General features: G+C 45.5%; 1 protein-coding gene across 1 annotated transcript; it reads right to left on the bottom strand.

Moving 5' to 3' along the window:
- Positions 1-10,906: 10,906 nt before the first annotated feature.
- RPL11 (ribosomal protein L11) lies at positions 10,907-15,411 on the bottom strand. Its single transcript, XM_058718665.1, has 6 exons — positions 15,388-15,411; positions 14,480-14,630; positions 12,947-13,053; positions 12,583-12,714; positions 11,416-11,526; positions 10,907-10,985 (listed from the first exon to the last, which is right to left on the bottom strand). Exons 1-6 carry the CDS (start codon positions 15,391-15,393, stop codon positions 10,956-10,958), a joined length of 537 nt encoding a protein of 178 aa, XP_058574648.1. The 5' UTR covers positions 15,394-15,411; the 3' UTR covers positions 10,907-10,955.
- Between the last annotated feature and the right edge of the window lie 79 nt (positions 15,412-15,490).

Genomic DNA, 15,490 nt, shown 5'->3' on the forward strand with positions numbered 1-15,490 from the left:
ATCATCACCCTGCATACTTTAATTATAGACAGTTATTTGTCAATTATACATCAGGAAAGCTGGGGGGAATAATTGAAGCATATTGTTGGACTTATTCATTTGTCTCCCTCACTAAAACGCTAGTTCCTTGGGAACAGAGACAGTCTTCCATTGCTGTTATCTCCCAGATCCCAACATATAGCCACCGGGTATTCAATATAAATTTGATGAATGAACGAGTTCAGCAAACATTCTTAGAACACAGTCAGTGGGAGGTTTTCCTAAGACACAACAGAGGACAGATGCTTTCCAAGCTCACAAACTTCAACTCAATGGAGAAATGTATAGTCTAGCTCTGTGGTTCTCAAAGCATAGTTCTCCAATCAGTAGCTTCAACATCACCAGGGAATGTGTTAAAAACACAAATTCTAGGGGCGCCTGGGTGGCGCAGTCGGTTAAGCGTCCGACTTCAGCCAGGTCACGATCTCGCGGTCCGTGAGTTCGAGCCCCGCGTCAGGCTCTGGGCTGATGGCTCGGAGCCTGGAGCCTGTTTCCGATTCTGTGTCTCCCTCTCTCTGACCCTCCCCCGTTCATGCTGTCTCTCTCTGTCCCAAAAATAAATTAAAAACGTTGAAAAAAAAAAATTTAAAAAACACAAATTCTAGGGGCGCCTGGGTGGCTCAGTCAGTTGAGCGACCGACTTCGGCTCAGGTCACGATCTCAGTTTGTGAGTTTGAGCCCCGCATCAGGCTCTGTGCTGACAGCTCAGAGACTGGAGCCTGCTTCCGATTCTGTGTCTCCCTCTCTCTCTCTGCCCCACCCCCACTCATGCTCTGTCTCTGTCTCAGAAATAAACATGAAAAAAAAATTTTTTTTAATGCAAATTCTTAGGCCAGATCTACTGAATCAGAGACTCTGAGGGTGAGGTCTCAGAAATCTAGGTTTTACAAATCTTATAGGAGACTCTGATGCACTCTTCAGTTTGATCATCACTGATCCAGAGGACAAAAATACAGAGCAGGGCTAGAAGACCGCCAAGACAGAATGGAGACACCAAGAGCAGAGATGAGAGAGAGAGAGAGAGAGAGAGAGCGAGCTGCTCACAGGGTAGCTCTCTATTTTCAGAATAGTCCTGCAGGTTGACACGCTACCAGGAGAGCCAAGAGAATCCTATCTTGGAAAAGATCAGTTCCACGTGTATCTATCAAGTACCAGGCCAGGAGACTAGGCAATTTGGGTTAGGCTTGGCTCTGCCATTAACCAGCTGTGTGATCTCAAACACAGCTCTTTACCTCTCAAACCTGCTTCTTCACCTGTGGGCGCTGTTGCAGGGCTCCTGTCCTTCAGCGGTGCCCCCCATACCTGGTGCGGAAACCCTCCCACTCCTTTTCCCCTGTTCTTTTTCTCCCCCTTCACACGGAAGAGAACTTCCATACATCTCCATCGCCCACATACACGTCTGCACCCACATATGCAGCCTCCCAGCTTACTACCGTGCCCCAGCCACACTGGCGTCCAAATCTAAACTCTCTTAGTCAAGGCTGTTGCTACAGCAAGTGTCCCCCTCACCCACAGCAATTTTCCTCTCTACTGGATTTTCTCAGTCACTGGAAAAAAAAAAATTGTTTCTCCCACCTTTGTCCCCTTGGGCAGCAAAACTTGTCAGGGTTGTTTCTATGAGCTGTCTCCAGTCACTGTCCTCCTGCTCTCTCTCAGCCCGCTCTCCTATCCCCCTCCAGCACCGCTCCAATCCCGGTCACTAGGGAAAGCCAAGTTTCTTGTTTTACCTGATCCGTCAGCAGCACATCCGGCCCTCCTCCACCACACTCTCACCTGACTCCCAGGATACCAAACACTTGCCTTTTCTCCAACTTGCCCGGTCCCTCCTCTTTGGTCTCCTTGGCCAATCAATTCTTCTTTTCCCAGCCGTCCTCATGCTGAAATACCCTGAGGTTGGGTCCCGGGCCTCTTCACACTCACTCTCTTATGATTTCACCCGGTCTTGAGACTGTAAATTCGGGTATCTCTACACTGAACACCCCACGTATCTGCAGCCCGAACTCCAGCCTCCAGGCTGCCTACTCAACATCTCCCTTAGATGATTAATAGCCACCTTGATTAAACACGTTCAAAATGGAACTCCTAGTTTTCTGTCAAATCTACTTTACATACTGTCTCATCTGAATTAACAGCGGCTTCATATTTCCTAATGCTTAGGCCAGAAATTTTAGTCATTCTTTTCTTTCTCTCATATCCCTCAAACATTCAAAGAAATCTTTTTTTTTTAATTTTTTTTTAACGTTTATTTATTTTTGAGACAGAGAGAGACAGAGCATGAATGGGGGAGGATCAGAGAGAGGGAGACACAGAATCCGAAACAGGCTCCACGCTCTGAGCTGTCAGCACAGAGCCCTACGTGGGGCTCGAACTCACGGAGTGTGAGATCATGACCTGAGCCGAAGTCAGCCGCCCAACCGACTGAGCCACCCAGGCGCCCCAAAGAAATCTTAATGTAAAAACAAAACAAGTAAGTCCTAATGGTTTACCTTTAAAAAGTATCCATTACCCGACCATTTCTCACCACTTCTAATGCTCCCACCCTGTCAGAGCCAACCTGACTGCCTGGATTAAGTTACTAAATTTTCCTGCTTCTGCCCAGGCCCCCCAAATTCCAGTCTCAATGTAGCAGAGTTAGTTGTTTTTTGTTGTTGCTGTTAATGCTTATTTTTTTTTTGGGGGGGGGGGGGGGGAAGAGAGAGAGAGAGAGAGAGAGAGAGAGAGAGAGAGAGAGAGAGAGAGAGAGAGAGAGAGACACAGACAGAATGAGCAGGGGAGGGGCAGAGAGGAGGAGACAGAATTTGAAGCAGGCTCCAGGCACAGAGCCTGATGTGGAGCTCAAACTCACGAACTGCGAGATCACAACCTGGGCCTGAAATCGATGCTTAACTGACGAGCCACCCAGGTGCCCCCCAGCAGTTAGTTTTAAGTGGAAGTCAGATCATGTGATGCCTCTGTTCACAACTCTGGGAAGAGTGATTCGTTTCATTCCCAGTAAAGGCCAGGGTCTTTCTAATGGCCTACAAAGCCCTACACAAACTGCCCGCCACGGCCCCCCTAGCTCTCTGACCTCATCCTCTCTCGCTCTGCCACAGCCATACTGGTTGCTGTGCTGCCACCTCCTCCGGCTGATCCGTCTCTGGGAAGCTCTTCCTCAAGGATCCCTTTGGCCAACTCTTAGCTCCTTCAAGTCTTCTCAAACCTTACTTTTTCAGTGAGGCCTATCACGACGAGCCCTCCCTACCCCTTACCCTACTCCTTCTTTTCTCCCACAGCACACATCATCTTATGGCATATGATTGACTCGTGATTGTTCATTGTCCATCTCCCTCCATTAGAAGGGAAGCTCCATGAGGGCAGCGGTCTTGGTCTTTGTTCACTGATCTACCTTAAGTACCTTAACAGTGCTAAGCATCTAGTGGGCACTCAAAAAAGTTATTGAATAAATGATTTTAGCAGGACACGTTTTTAGACAGTTCACAGGTTTATTTTAGCACATTAAAAAATGTTAATATAATAAACATGTCAAGTCTTTAAGTTCAGTAGTGACAGGTTCTTTTAGGACTTTTAAGGAAAACATCAGGTGAACAGTATTTCATAAGTAATCTGAAGGTGATATACAAATTGAGAAACTCTGCCCTCTCTACAGCACAAATTCAAATCCTTTGCCACTCTAAAGGGACTTCACAGAGCAGGGGTTGTATCCTACAATCTTAAAATCTGGCTGTGCGTACAAATCATCTAGGAAGCTGACTGAAAATATATTCCTGTGTTCTTTTCTAAGGTTTCTGGGGTTGGGGCCCGGACTCTGTATTTTAAATAAATATTTCACGTGATTTTCCTGTTAACAGTCCAGCACTCGGCAAGGATTAGGTCTCAGGGACTGCTGACTCAGATGATCACTGAGGGCTCTTCTAGCTAAGAAGTTCTGCTTTTGCTATTGAGACACGTTTGACTACACTGTAGAGCAACATTTTTTAAACTGCATATTTAACGGGTTAGAACCAGCATTAGGAAAAAACATATACACACAAAAGACTATAAAACGCAAATGCATGGCCTATGGTGAGGATATTGTTTCATGAACCATTTTTCAATAGCGAGTATATGCATAATGGTAACATATTTAGTTTTTATGTGGACTGTGGTTTAAAAAAACTTTGAAAGCCACTGCTGTTGAGAACAATGAACCTTAACCTTCCCTGTGTAAGAATGCAAATTTCTGAGCTCCTCTAAGTTCAAGTGTGAGTGGAGCTTAGGAATCTGCATTTTTAACAGGTAACTAACGCAGACGGCCCTAGCCCACACATAGAGCACTGTGCTCTGTGAACTTATCCAGTGCTCTTCAATACTGGGGAGTGGGGTCAGGGGGTAGAATTCCCTCAGGGGGAACAAATCTCGGCCTCTCATTTTTGTAGTGGCCATAAGGGATGATTTGGAAAAGCACAGTTAATATCACTCTACTGTCATATTGGGCAGAAATCTATTTTCCTATTTATAACATTAGAGAGGGCACTGGATTTTTTTCTACCTGAAAGGTGGGGGAAGGAGAAGGAACACGTACCTTTTGCTCACTTAGCAGCAAAGACAGTATCTGTTTGGTTCAAGGTTGTGCTTTACCTAGGTAAGCACTCAGGCATGTTGAATGAATGACGAGAGACAAAATCCTGAACTGAGCAGACAGGAAGCTGTAAGTGGTCCCTCTCCAAGTTGCTGTCACTTCCGAAGCCCGGTTTTTGTTTTTTTTTTTTTTTAAAGATTTTAGTTTTTAAAGTAATCTCTGCACCCAACGTGGGGCTCAAACCCACAACTGAGATCAAGAGTCACCCGCTCTACTGACTGGGCCAGCCAGGCATCCCCTCAAAGCCCGGTTCTTCAGATTTTAGGGATTTCTTGAAAGAAGGGGAGCCCAGCAAACAATCCCCTGAACCCAAGCCTACTCAGTAACTTTGGAGGAAATACCCCTATCCTCATTTTTTTTTGTACCAGGAAAGAGTAGCACTCAAACCCCAGAGTAAAACTTACATTTAAGCCTCCCATAGCACACAAATGGTTCTATGCAGGACATTTACATACTCACAACAGCTCCTGCTATATGCCAACTGATTTATACATACTACCTTAACTCTTGAAAATAACCCTACAAGGCAGGTATTGACTTATTTTACACAAGACCCAAGGCCCAGAAAGGCTGGCTGACTGGCCTAAGGTCTCACCCAGGTAGTAAGTGGCCGTGTTGCTATCTGTGCCCAATCCGAGCAACCAGCTGGTCTGGAAGGTTAGACACCGCAAACAGTGAGACACAGTCTCCTGAGAGATTACAGAACATCATTACATGTCCACACTCCCCATTTTGAGGAACTGTCTTCCTTTAATTGTAACTTGGGGGCACCTGGGTGTTTGTCCCTATAGACTCAACTGTTGACAAGTAAAGACCGACTCCAATTCTGAGTGCTGACCCTCCTTGGGGGACTTGGGGGACACAAGCTAGAATGATGAACAGCATTTTGTAGTCGGCCACCTGAATTTCAGGGAAAAACTGATGGAAGTATATTTCAAGGGGCAGATGTGTGGTTTAGCCTTATTACTTAAGAGCTAAACTGTACAAAAAGATATGTCTGGAGGAGCTAGAATCTGGACCCTCTTGTCTGAAGACTGGCTCCATCACCACTACTGTGATTCACTTCCCTGTGCTTCTCTGTCTTAATCATTGTAACAACTCACAGAATTATGAAAATGAAACGCACTAATAGGTGCTTGTCAGAGAATCCTGACCAACTTCCATGAAAGCATGCCTCTCCCCTGGAGTTTGCTTGGATGACCACTCCCAGAGCAACCACCATCGTATGACTATCTGCTTTGGCAGTTAGTGGGACTCTCCATGGAATTGAGCCTATGCTATCTGCCAGGGACCTGCAACATACTGGAGATGCTTAAATTCTAAATTGTGTGTGTGTGTGTTTAATGTTTATTTGAGAAAGAGCAGGAGGAAGGGCAGAGAGAAAGAGAGAACGAATCCCAAGTAGGCTCCTTGCTGTGAGCACAGAGCCTGATGTGTCGACCTCATGAACAGTGAGATCATGACCTGAGCCAAAATCAAGTCAGATGCTTAACTGACCGAGCCACTCAGGCATCTCCCCACACCCCCAAATTCTGTGCTCTTATCCACTATGATATACCATGTAATGTTTGAACAGAACCAATCTTTAAAAGCAAAAAATAGAAATCTGTTGTAGGAAAACACTTTCAGGGGCAGTTACCATGGCATTAAAAGGGTTAGAATTCTTGTTATCAGAGCAGTACATTCAGCAGGGTAACTGAGGGGAGTCTAGAACAGCATTTCTTCTTTAAGTTGTTGAATGCCTTTGCCTTCCAAGCTACTTCAAACTCTAAGTAACTACTGACATATTAATCCAAAAGCAAATTAAATCAGTAATGATAAATGTAATTACATAACACCTGAAACTCATGTTATATAAGGTCCTCAACTGATACAATCACAACTGATCACTTTTGTTCAGGTTTGTGAAAACATTAGCCTTCCTGCACCTTGAGCAGAGTGAAGCTCTGTCCTGGTGCCCCCCGGGTGCCTTAAGCTGGATTCCCCTCTGACAACCACACACTGCCGTTTCCATAACAAGCTGCTCTGCAAGTGGTTCTGTACCCCCAGGCACCAGTGAGGTCCCTAGTGACTGGCAGCTTAAACTACCTGTGGTGGTTCCAAGGCCCTGAACTTGCCACTCCCCTAGAAAGCCCGGACTCAGCCACTAGCAGCCTACTCACTGTGGTCTTTACCTACCAGTGGTCCAGAGCACAACCTACATGTGAAGTTGAACAGACTGGGACTAGCAGGTGGTTAAACTGCACAAAAAGGCAAAAGCACAAAATGAGAAGATAAGGGGTCATACACAAAATCTAGCAGGCCATTCTGTTCTAGAGGGCCAGAGAGCTTGCAATTTGCCTTGTGTCACCTGCCTATGGTCATGATGCTAGCAGGGGAAGCAGAGCAGAAAACAGATCACATTTCTCAACTATACCACACCATCAGATAACTTGCATCAGATAATATGCAAGGACCTTACAGATACCACACAGTCAGCCAAAACAAGAGAGAGCCTGTACTGGGGCATGGAGCAGTCTCATGGAACTAACATTCCAATTATTTAGCATTGGCTGTACAGATAAGGCAACATATCTTAGACCTCTAAAAGATGGCATATTACATTACAATAAAATTTAAAAGGGGGGGGCACCTGGGTAGCTCAGTAGGTTAAACATTCGAGTTTGGCTCAGGTCTTGATCTTGCGGTTTGTGGGTTTGAGCCCCACATCAGGCTCTGTGCTGACAGCCTGGAGACTGAGGCCTGCTTCGGATGGTCTCCCTCTCTCTCTGCCCATCGGACACTCAAAAATAAACATGAAAACTTTTTTTGATAAAAAAATAAAGACAGCATATTACAAAGCCAGCATAATCATATGAGAATACACTTGAGAAAAAAAAGCACAAATTAAAATTGTACCTCATTTCCTCTCAATTGTGTTGAAAGTTAACATTAGCTATGTTTGCTAGTTTCCAATGGGGGAAGAAAACCTACTGCCCTTAGTCCTGTGATCATCACGTGTTTTTAAGTTATCTGGCATAAACACAGTCCTGTGGGGATTGGGATTTTCTACCAACCAGCTCAAAAACCAGAACATATCCATTTACATACACCATTCTGAAAAAGGTTGATCACATCTTTAAAAAGAACCCTAGACTACTCTTATCTGGATTTTGATCTCTCCCCTTTGGTCATCCTATGTGGAAGAAAATGCCAAGCACTCTGGTACAACTTAAGCAGTTTCCCCGTTTCTGCCCCGATTCCTTTTAAAAATCTGTCTTGCTGCAGCAATTATAATCTTCAATGGTAGGCTGTGATCTGGCCCTTCACTGGCCTGATCTCATCTACTTACTACTCACTGCCACTTTTGCTCTCTAATTAGTCTCCTTGTTGCTTCTCAACCACACTCGTACCTTCAAGCCTTTGCACAGCTGGCTGGCCCCATCACCTGCTCAAGTATCAGTGACCACCCTGTATCCATCCACATAGCTACCTGTACAATTATCTTGAATGGTAGAATGTTGGACACCCCTGACCTATAGGCACTAATACCAAGAGCAGCCATATTTACAGGGATAATTGAAAGGCCTCCCTCATAAATTTTCAAATACCCCAGAATGGGGACAGATTACTGTCCTGGATTGAGAACTCTGTCATAAACAATAGTTGCAGGAAGAGAACATTCACTCAGCAAAGTAGCATCCAGTATTTCTTGGCCTGGTACTGGGATACAAACAGATGCCTGCTAGAACACAACCTTATTCTGAAGACAACCACAATGTAACATGGGGCAGAGGGCAACCTAATGTCAGTCCATGTTTTCATGGACAGCAGCTGAAGAAATCAGAAAAACAACCACACAGCAAGAACTTCACAAAACTAAATTTATTAAAGAAATTTCCTTAGGTATTATGTCCTCCCTCCCTGTTTTGGCATTAGCATGTGGGTAGTTCCTAGGCTTTAGTGTGCACATGCAAATCACCTACAGATCTTGTTAAAAAGCAGATTCTAATTCAGTAGGTCTGAGGTGAGGCCCAAGAGTTTTAACAAACCCCAAGGGAACAGTACCACTTAACAAGTGAATAGATGCCAACTCAAACTGTTGTGAATCTGACAACAGTCTGACATCCGTTTGGAAGCCAAGCTTCTAACCAGGACAGGGGGCAAGCTTTCTGAACACCGAAGCTCTAAACTGGTTAGAAAAATCTCCCTACTTGCTCCAGGGCACATGTTCCAGGACTCACCCAGAATACCACTGAGAGCTGGGACTAAAATCCGGTCAGATCACTAAACTCCCAAGAGTCCTTTTTCTACTAGGCCAGGAGCCCGGGCAGTTTCATTTTAAAACGGGAAGTCATGGGGCACGTGGGTCACTCAGTTGGTTAAGCATCTAACTTTGGCTCAGGTCATGATCTCACAGTTCTTGAGCTCAGGCTCTGCACTCTCTGACCGCCCCTCGCAGGATTCTCTCTTTCAAAAGGAAAAAATAAAAAATAAAAATAATAATAATAATAACAACAAAATAAAATGGGGACTCAACTCAACTGAATACACAACATGGCAGGACCAAATCAAGGATAGGCAGGTTTTACTGCTAAACAGGAACATAAACATAAAAACATACAGATACACGGCAAATGGCTAACAGTAAAGTGCACAAGGACGGTGGTGGCATTAAAGGGCCTTTCATTTTCTACATTCTGTATTTCTGGAACCATCTATCTTTTTAAAGTAGGCTCCATGCCCTACATGGGGCTTGAACTCACGACCCTGAGATCAAGGCGTGGTTGCTCTATGACTGAGCCAGCCAGGTGCCCCTCTGAATTGTTTTATTTAAATGAAACAAGCATTATGCTCTCCATCTCTGTACCATATTACTGACTTGCCAAGGCAGCTAGCACCCACGAGCACTAGTTAGCTACATATTCACCAACAGTTTGTTCTCACATGTGTATTCCAGTTGTAGTTGTTATTCTAATTATAGAAGTTAGGACAAATCAAGTCCTCCCCTATAAAAATGAAGTTGAACCACAAGAATCACTCCTACACAAGTTTCACTGTTTACAGGGTGATAGCCCTAGCCCTAGCGTCAGACTGAAAAGTGAAAGCATACTGATAAATTTAAAGTGAAACAAAAAGTATATGGTAACACGTTTCATGATTCTCCACTTTAAGCAACTGTATCTGATCTCACTAAGATTTTATTATCAGGAATACAAAAATAATTATGTTTTCATAACAATTTAAAAACACCAAATAACCTCTGGGTTTTAAAATAACTACAAACGCAGCTAACAAATTAGAACCATTTAATGGTAGTGAAAAGGTGGCCTGAGAACAACTGAACTCAATAGTCACAAGTAAGTTATTGAACTAAATTAACATGCTCAAAATGTAAACCCTAAATTGAAAATTATGAACCATCAACCAAGTACTGTGTCTAAAGGTCAGAGAAATGGTGGCTTTTGAATGCCACTGCTTCAGTGACATGGAAAAGATAAGGAAATTCTACTTTCACACCAAAGGAAGAGCAAACTTTGATAAAAGGTAACATTTCTCATATACCAAAACACAAAATTAACCCTTTTTGAGCACTGTGTGCCTGGTACAAGTCTAAGTATTCTAGACGTATTAAACTTTAATCTTTAACCTCTGAGGGCTATCACTTGCCACCATGATACAATTGAGAAACTGAGGCAGAGATTAACTAGTTTAAGGTAACATAGTGGATAAAAAGGAGGACAGGGAATCCCATCCAATTTGGCTCAAAGACCATTCTCTTCTCTGCTTTTATTGCCTTAGCAACCCTATACATCCTCATTTTAAAGGAAATCTGAATCTGAACAGTTAAACCAAAATTTAATCCCAAGCATCACACGCCAAAACCTGTGATTTCCTTCAACAGATGCAAGTGCTGGTATAATCTCTAGTGAAGAGCAGAATTACTGAATAGAGGGAGCTTCCTGAAACATGGGAGCCCTGCATCCCACCTTTAACCAAGGCTCTATATTCAAACCCCAGCCCCAATCATACCCTCCCCTCTAACATCAGTTTCCACGTGACTACCGTACCACCACCACAGCCTAATAACAAGGGTATGGTGAGCACAGGCAATGCTGCGGAACTCAGGCTTCGATCTGCCAGGAAACACTGGCATCCAGAGGACGACAGGGTTGTTACCAGCTATTCCCATTGAAGCTTTAAGTGGCTTGAGGTCCAGGGACTTGAATATGGCCAGGCTCCTTTCACAGAACACACAACAGTAATATATACATTTCACTGAAAAGTTTTTATTGGCCTTTTGGATAGAAACGGGAATTTATTTGCCAGGAAGGATGATCCCATCATACTGAAAGAGAAGAGATTTTATTTTTTCACAACAGGAGGCAACAGCAAAGATTGCAGCAATGGCTAACGTTTGAGACTCCAAATCTGACACATGAATTCAGCTCTGAATCCCACATCCCTTCTAGACTGAACGGGAAGCTGGCCAGTTTTAACAACTACTACATTGTGCTCAAACCGTGCTTGACCCTGAGAAAAGGGGGCTCCTATTAAAGCCATATTCCTCCCCTTCCAACGACCTGCATTTACGGGGGTGGGGAGAAAGCCTGATTCTGGGTGTTCAAACCACCAACCCTGGAAGCCCACGTTTGCCAAGTTGCCCAAATATACTACCTTTAAAGAAACTACCCACCAAATGGTGCTGGATTTTGCACCCCCAAATCCCAACTCCAACACCACATTCCACCACTTCACCTGAGATAAATCAGCTTTACCTTCTGTTGGAACCAGCGCATGGCCTCCTCTTTGCTGATTCTGTGTTTGGCCCCAATGCAGCCTGTCCTGCGCTTCTTGTCTGCGATGCTGAAACCTGGCCTACCCAGCACCTGTCCCAGGAATAACCAACAGTCACCTAGCCAGCTCAGAGTCAAGAGTACACGGACAAGACTCACACATTTGAGACTGATCATCAAGAGTCATTTGGTGGCCCCAGCGAATTCTGGAGCAAGAGACCCACGATCTCAGGGTCTGATAAAACTGTTAGCAGCATCCAGGACAACATACCACACTTTAAATCTGCTTTGGAGGCTGGAACTTGCAAGCACCTCCCACCCTCCCTGCCTGCCTTCCAATGGTAGCTAAGGATTCTCCACCATCCCTCCCCAGTCTCCAAAGCACATTTTTAAAAGAACATTAAATTAAAAAAAAAAAAAAATCTTACTATAATATATACATTATAGAAAATTTCAGATTCTGAGAAGCACAAAGAAATAGTTATTCGTTTTTTCTGCTTCAGTTCAAAAGTGCTTCTTAAAGTCTTGCTTCTCCCAAACTTCCTGTGATCACCTGATTCTCCTTAGCATTTGGATATTCAAATCTAATGCGGGTGCTGCCATTACTCAGGTTCCACACTAGTCAGGACTTCTGGTTTTTGCTATTTAGTTTCATGGTTGGACAAACACACAAATGGTCATTTGTACACTGAAATCCCTATCCTGACTGAGCAAACAGCCACATCACCAAACATGTATCTACGTCCTCTGGATGGAAGCCACCCTACCTTCCCTAAGGGAAGGAGCTGGGAAAGAACAGCCTTAGTTAGTACAGCCAACCCACACACCAAATACAGCACCAGAACTCACTCAAATTTTCAATTCAGTGGGTGGAATAGTTCCTTCACCAGCCTCTAAGCCGTAATGGTGCTTGTTAGATCCTAGACTATAATCTTCACAATAGCAGCATCCCGTCTATCTAGTTCAGTGTTGTATTCCTACACCTGCCACAGATGAGGCACATCTTCCCGAGGGGGACAACACAAAGGCAGACAACACTCAAAGCTTCAATCCAACATCGTAACATCAAGATAGCACGTACGAAATAAAGGAGTAGGCAGAATCTACTCTCCTCACAGACCAGGAGTGGAAAAGATTAAATATCCATACCACATAGAAGTCCAGGCCATAGATACCAATGCTTGGGTCATATTTGATCCCCAGATCGATGTGCTCCTGGATCCCAAAACCAAAGTTCCCAGTATCGGAGAAGTTATTTTTTCTTAACTCATACTCTCGCACCTAAGGAGAAAAATGCAATTACACCCCGTGTCAACTCAAATTCTCCCAAAATTACTAGCTTAGTCCACAACACTCAGCACCCCAGAGATACGATTCGATTAACTTGATCATGGATAAAATCTTATTTTCCCACAACACAAATCACGTCACAACTGTAGATTTCGTAGAACTTTCCCAACATGTAAAGGGCACAGGAAAACCCAGAGAAATCATTCACAGACATCAGCCTCACCTTTAGACCTTTCTCCAGGATTTCTTCTGCCTTGGCCCCACGGACCGTGCAGTGGACAGCAATCTTTTCATTTCTCCTGATACCAAAGGATCTAACGGTGTATCTAGCTGCAGGTAGGGAGAAACAGGGAGTCAGGTATCACACGTCCACCCCACTCACCTCTTCCCCAGAACATCATCTCCAGGTCTAAGAGACACGAAGCATCCATCCACATCCTAAGTGGTGGCATTCTAACCGGTGTCACCCACATCTGTTTCATCCTTAACACAGAAAATAGATTTTCCAATTCCAAGTCACTCAGTCGTAACTTCAGCAACTAAGAGCTTCCAAGTCATAATGTCGAAGTCTCAGCAGGGGCCAAGTACACGGCCAGAATAGGTCACTAGAAAGGAGTATGACCACTGTGTTCTAAACAAAACATTATTGATAGTAGCTAACATTCTCTAAAGTCTTACTGTAATATCCTCCTATCACAGATGAAGTTCTGGGAGGTTAATGTGCCCCAAATAAGAGGCAGGCTCTGAACCCATGAACTTGCCATATTCCAGTATCCTAAAGCAATGAAACTTCAAAAACAAAAAAATCAACACAGTGGTAGTATCTACACTGGGCTTGGCAGGCAGCAGGCATTTCACACAATTCATTCACTCTATCTATCACAAGCTTATTAACATCCCCTTCAGGCCAATGAGGAAACTGAGACCCAAAAAGGCCAAAGTCAGACCAGCAAGTGATGGAGCTACGAGCTGAACCCCATTAGTCTAGGTACACAACCCTGTGTTTTACATTATTTTTTTAAAAGTTTATTTATTTTGAGGGGCGCCTGGGTGGCTCAGTCGGTTAAGCGTCTGACTTCAGCTCAGGTCATCTCACGGTCTGTTGGTTCTAGCCCAGTGTCGGGCTGTGCCGACAGCTCAGAGCCTGGAGCCTGCTTCGGATTCTGTCTCCCTCTCTCTCTCTGCCCCAATCCCGCTTGCACTCTCTCTCTCTCAAAAATAAACATTAAAAACAAACAAAGCTTATTATTTTGAGAGGCAGTGCAAGTGAGCACGCGCATAGCAGGGGAGGGGCAGAGAGAGGGAGAGAATCCCAAGCAGCACATGGAGCGCGAGACGCAGGGCTCGATTTCACGAGATCATGACCTGACCTGGGCAGAAATCAAAAGTCCACCCCTTAACTCACTGAGCCACCCAGGTGCCCCACACAACTCTGTCCTTAATGTAGCCCCTAAATTCTAAATGTGAATCAAGCCAAATACCATTTACTGTATTCCCAACATTTCCACTCTGTCTGTAAAATCTCTCCCTGGACCAGTCCTAGCTTCATCCCTCCTAACTTAAAAACCTGGTATCCCAACACCCAAACCAATTTTGAAACGAGGATATGTCTGGGGTACTGTAGGAAGCTAATGCTTTTGAAGGATACCAACTGTCACTTGCAAAACGGGCCCTCAACAGGCTGGAAACCAGGTAAATTAGGAAACACCCAGGCATACTCGGCCACCGGCCCTCTCCCCTGACTGCCACTGCTCACCTTTGGAGAACACAGGGGTCTGGCCTGTGAGCTGCTCCAGCACCTTGGCTGCCCTGGTCAGTCTGTCTCCACTCTCCCCCACACAGATGTTGAGGCAGAGCTTGCGGATGCGAAGTTCCCGCATGGGGTTCTCCTTTTCACCTTGATCCTGCTGCAACACGGGAAGCGCAGCAGTCAACACACAACCCCGCCACCGCTGCGAGTCCAGCATTTGGATACACAGCATTACCGATCTCTGCTCATCCCCATTCCTAACGAAGGCCCTAAGGGTTCAAAAAAGTCTGGGAGGCACCAAGGCAGGCAGCTCGGGATCTGGTCTCTTCCTCGACGCACGGAATGGGTGAATGGAAACTTAAGAGGACGGGTATCGGGAGTTAAAATTACAGGCAGTGGGTGAAGCCCAAGGGACTCAACGCGTAAGGTGTCGGAGCGCGTCCCCATTATAAAGCTAATGGGGGAGAAAATTGAATTGAAAAGCTGGGGAAACGGGAAACACGTGGTTGTGCGACGTCCCCGTTCCCTTCCGAAGCAGCCCAGCGGCTGCGGCAGAAGGCGAGCGCCTTCCCCAAGCGGACAAACAGGCTGAGGTTCCCCAGCGCCGGGGAGGTCTCAAGTCCTCAGAACGGGCAACAGGTCCTGACACCGCGTGCCAGCCCCTCCGTTCGCTCCGCTCGCCCTCCCTGCAGCCTACGGGCTATGCTTCTGAGCCCTCCCGGCGCCTGCTCCGAGCCCGCTCCTGAGAGAGCGGAGGGGAGGCGACAGGGTTCAGCATGGCTCTGCCAGTTTCGGCACGGCCAGCACTGCGGGCTCCCTTCTCCTCCGGCCGCGGACGAGGCAGCTCCCGCGGGCTCGGCCGGCCGTGGATGAAGGCGGATGAAGGGAAGCCAACCGAGGGCTCAGCTACTCACCGCCATGGTGGAGGACAGGAAGAGAAAGTGGAGCTTCCGGCCCAGGGCCTTATGGGTCAGGAGGCGGGCTCTTTTCCCAGGCTAAAGGGAGAGCTGAGGAGGA

Source organism: Neofelis nebulosa, chromosome 2 (genome assembly GCF_028018385.1).
Source record: "Neofelis nebulosa isolate mNeoNeb1 chromosome 2, mNeoNeb1.pri, whole genome shotgun sequence".
Classification (NCBI taxonomy): Eukaryota; Metazoa; Chordata; class Mammalia; order Carnivora; family Felidae; genus Neofelis; species Neofelis nebulosa.

Bases quoted from the DNA above. Each gene is read 5' to 3' on its own strand.
- RPL11 (XM_058718665.1), bottom strand. The intron at 13,054-14,479 runs GTGAGCAGTGGC...CCCTACCTGCAG, and splicing joins GACCCCTGTGTTCTCCAAAG to CTAGATACACCGTTAGATCC. The intron at 11,527-12,582 runs GTATGGATATTT...TTCCTGGGACAG, and splicing joins ATGGCCTGGACTTCTATGTG to GTGCTGGGTAGGCCAGGTTT.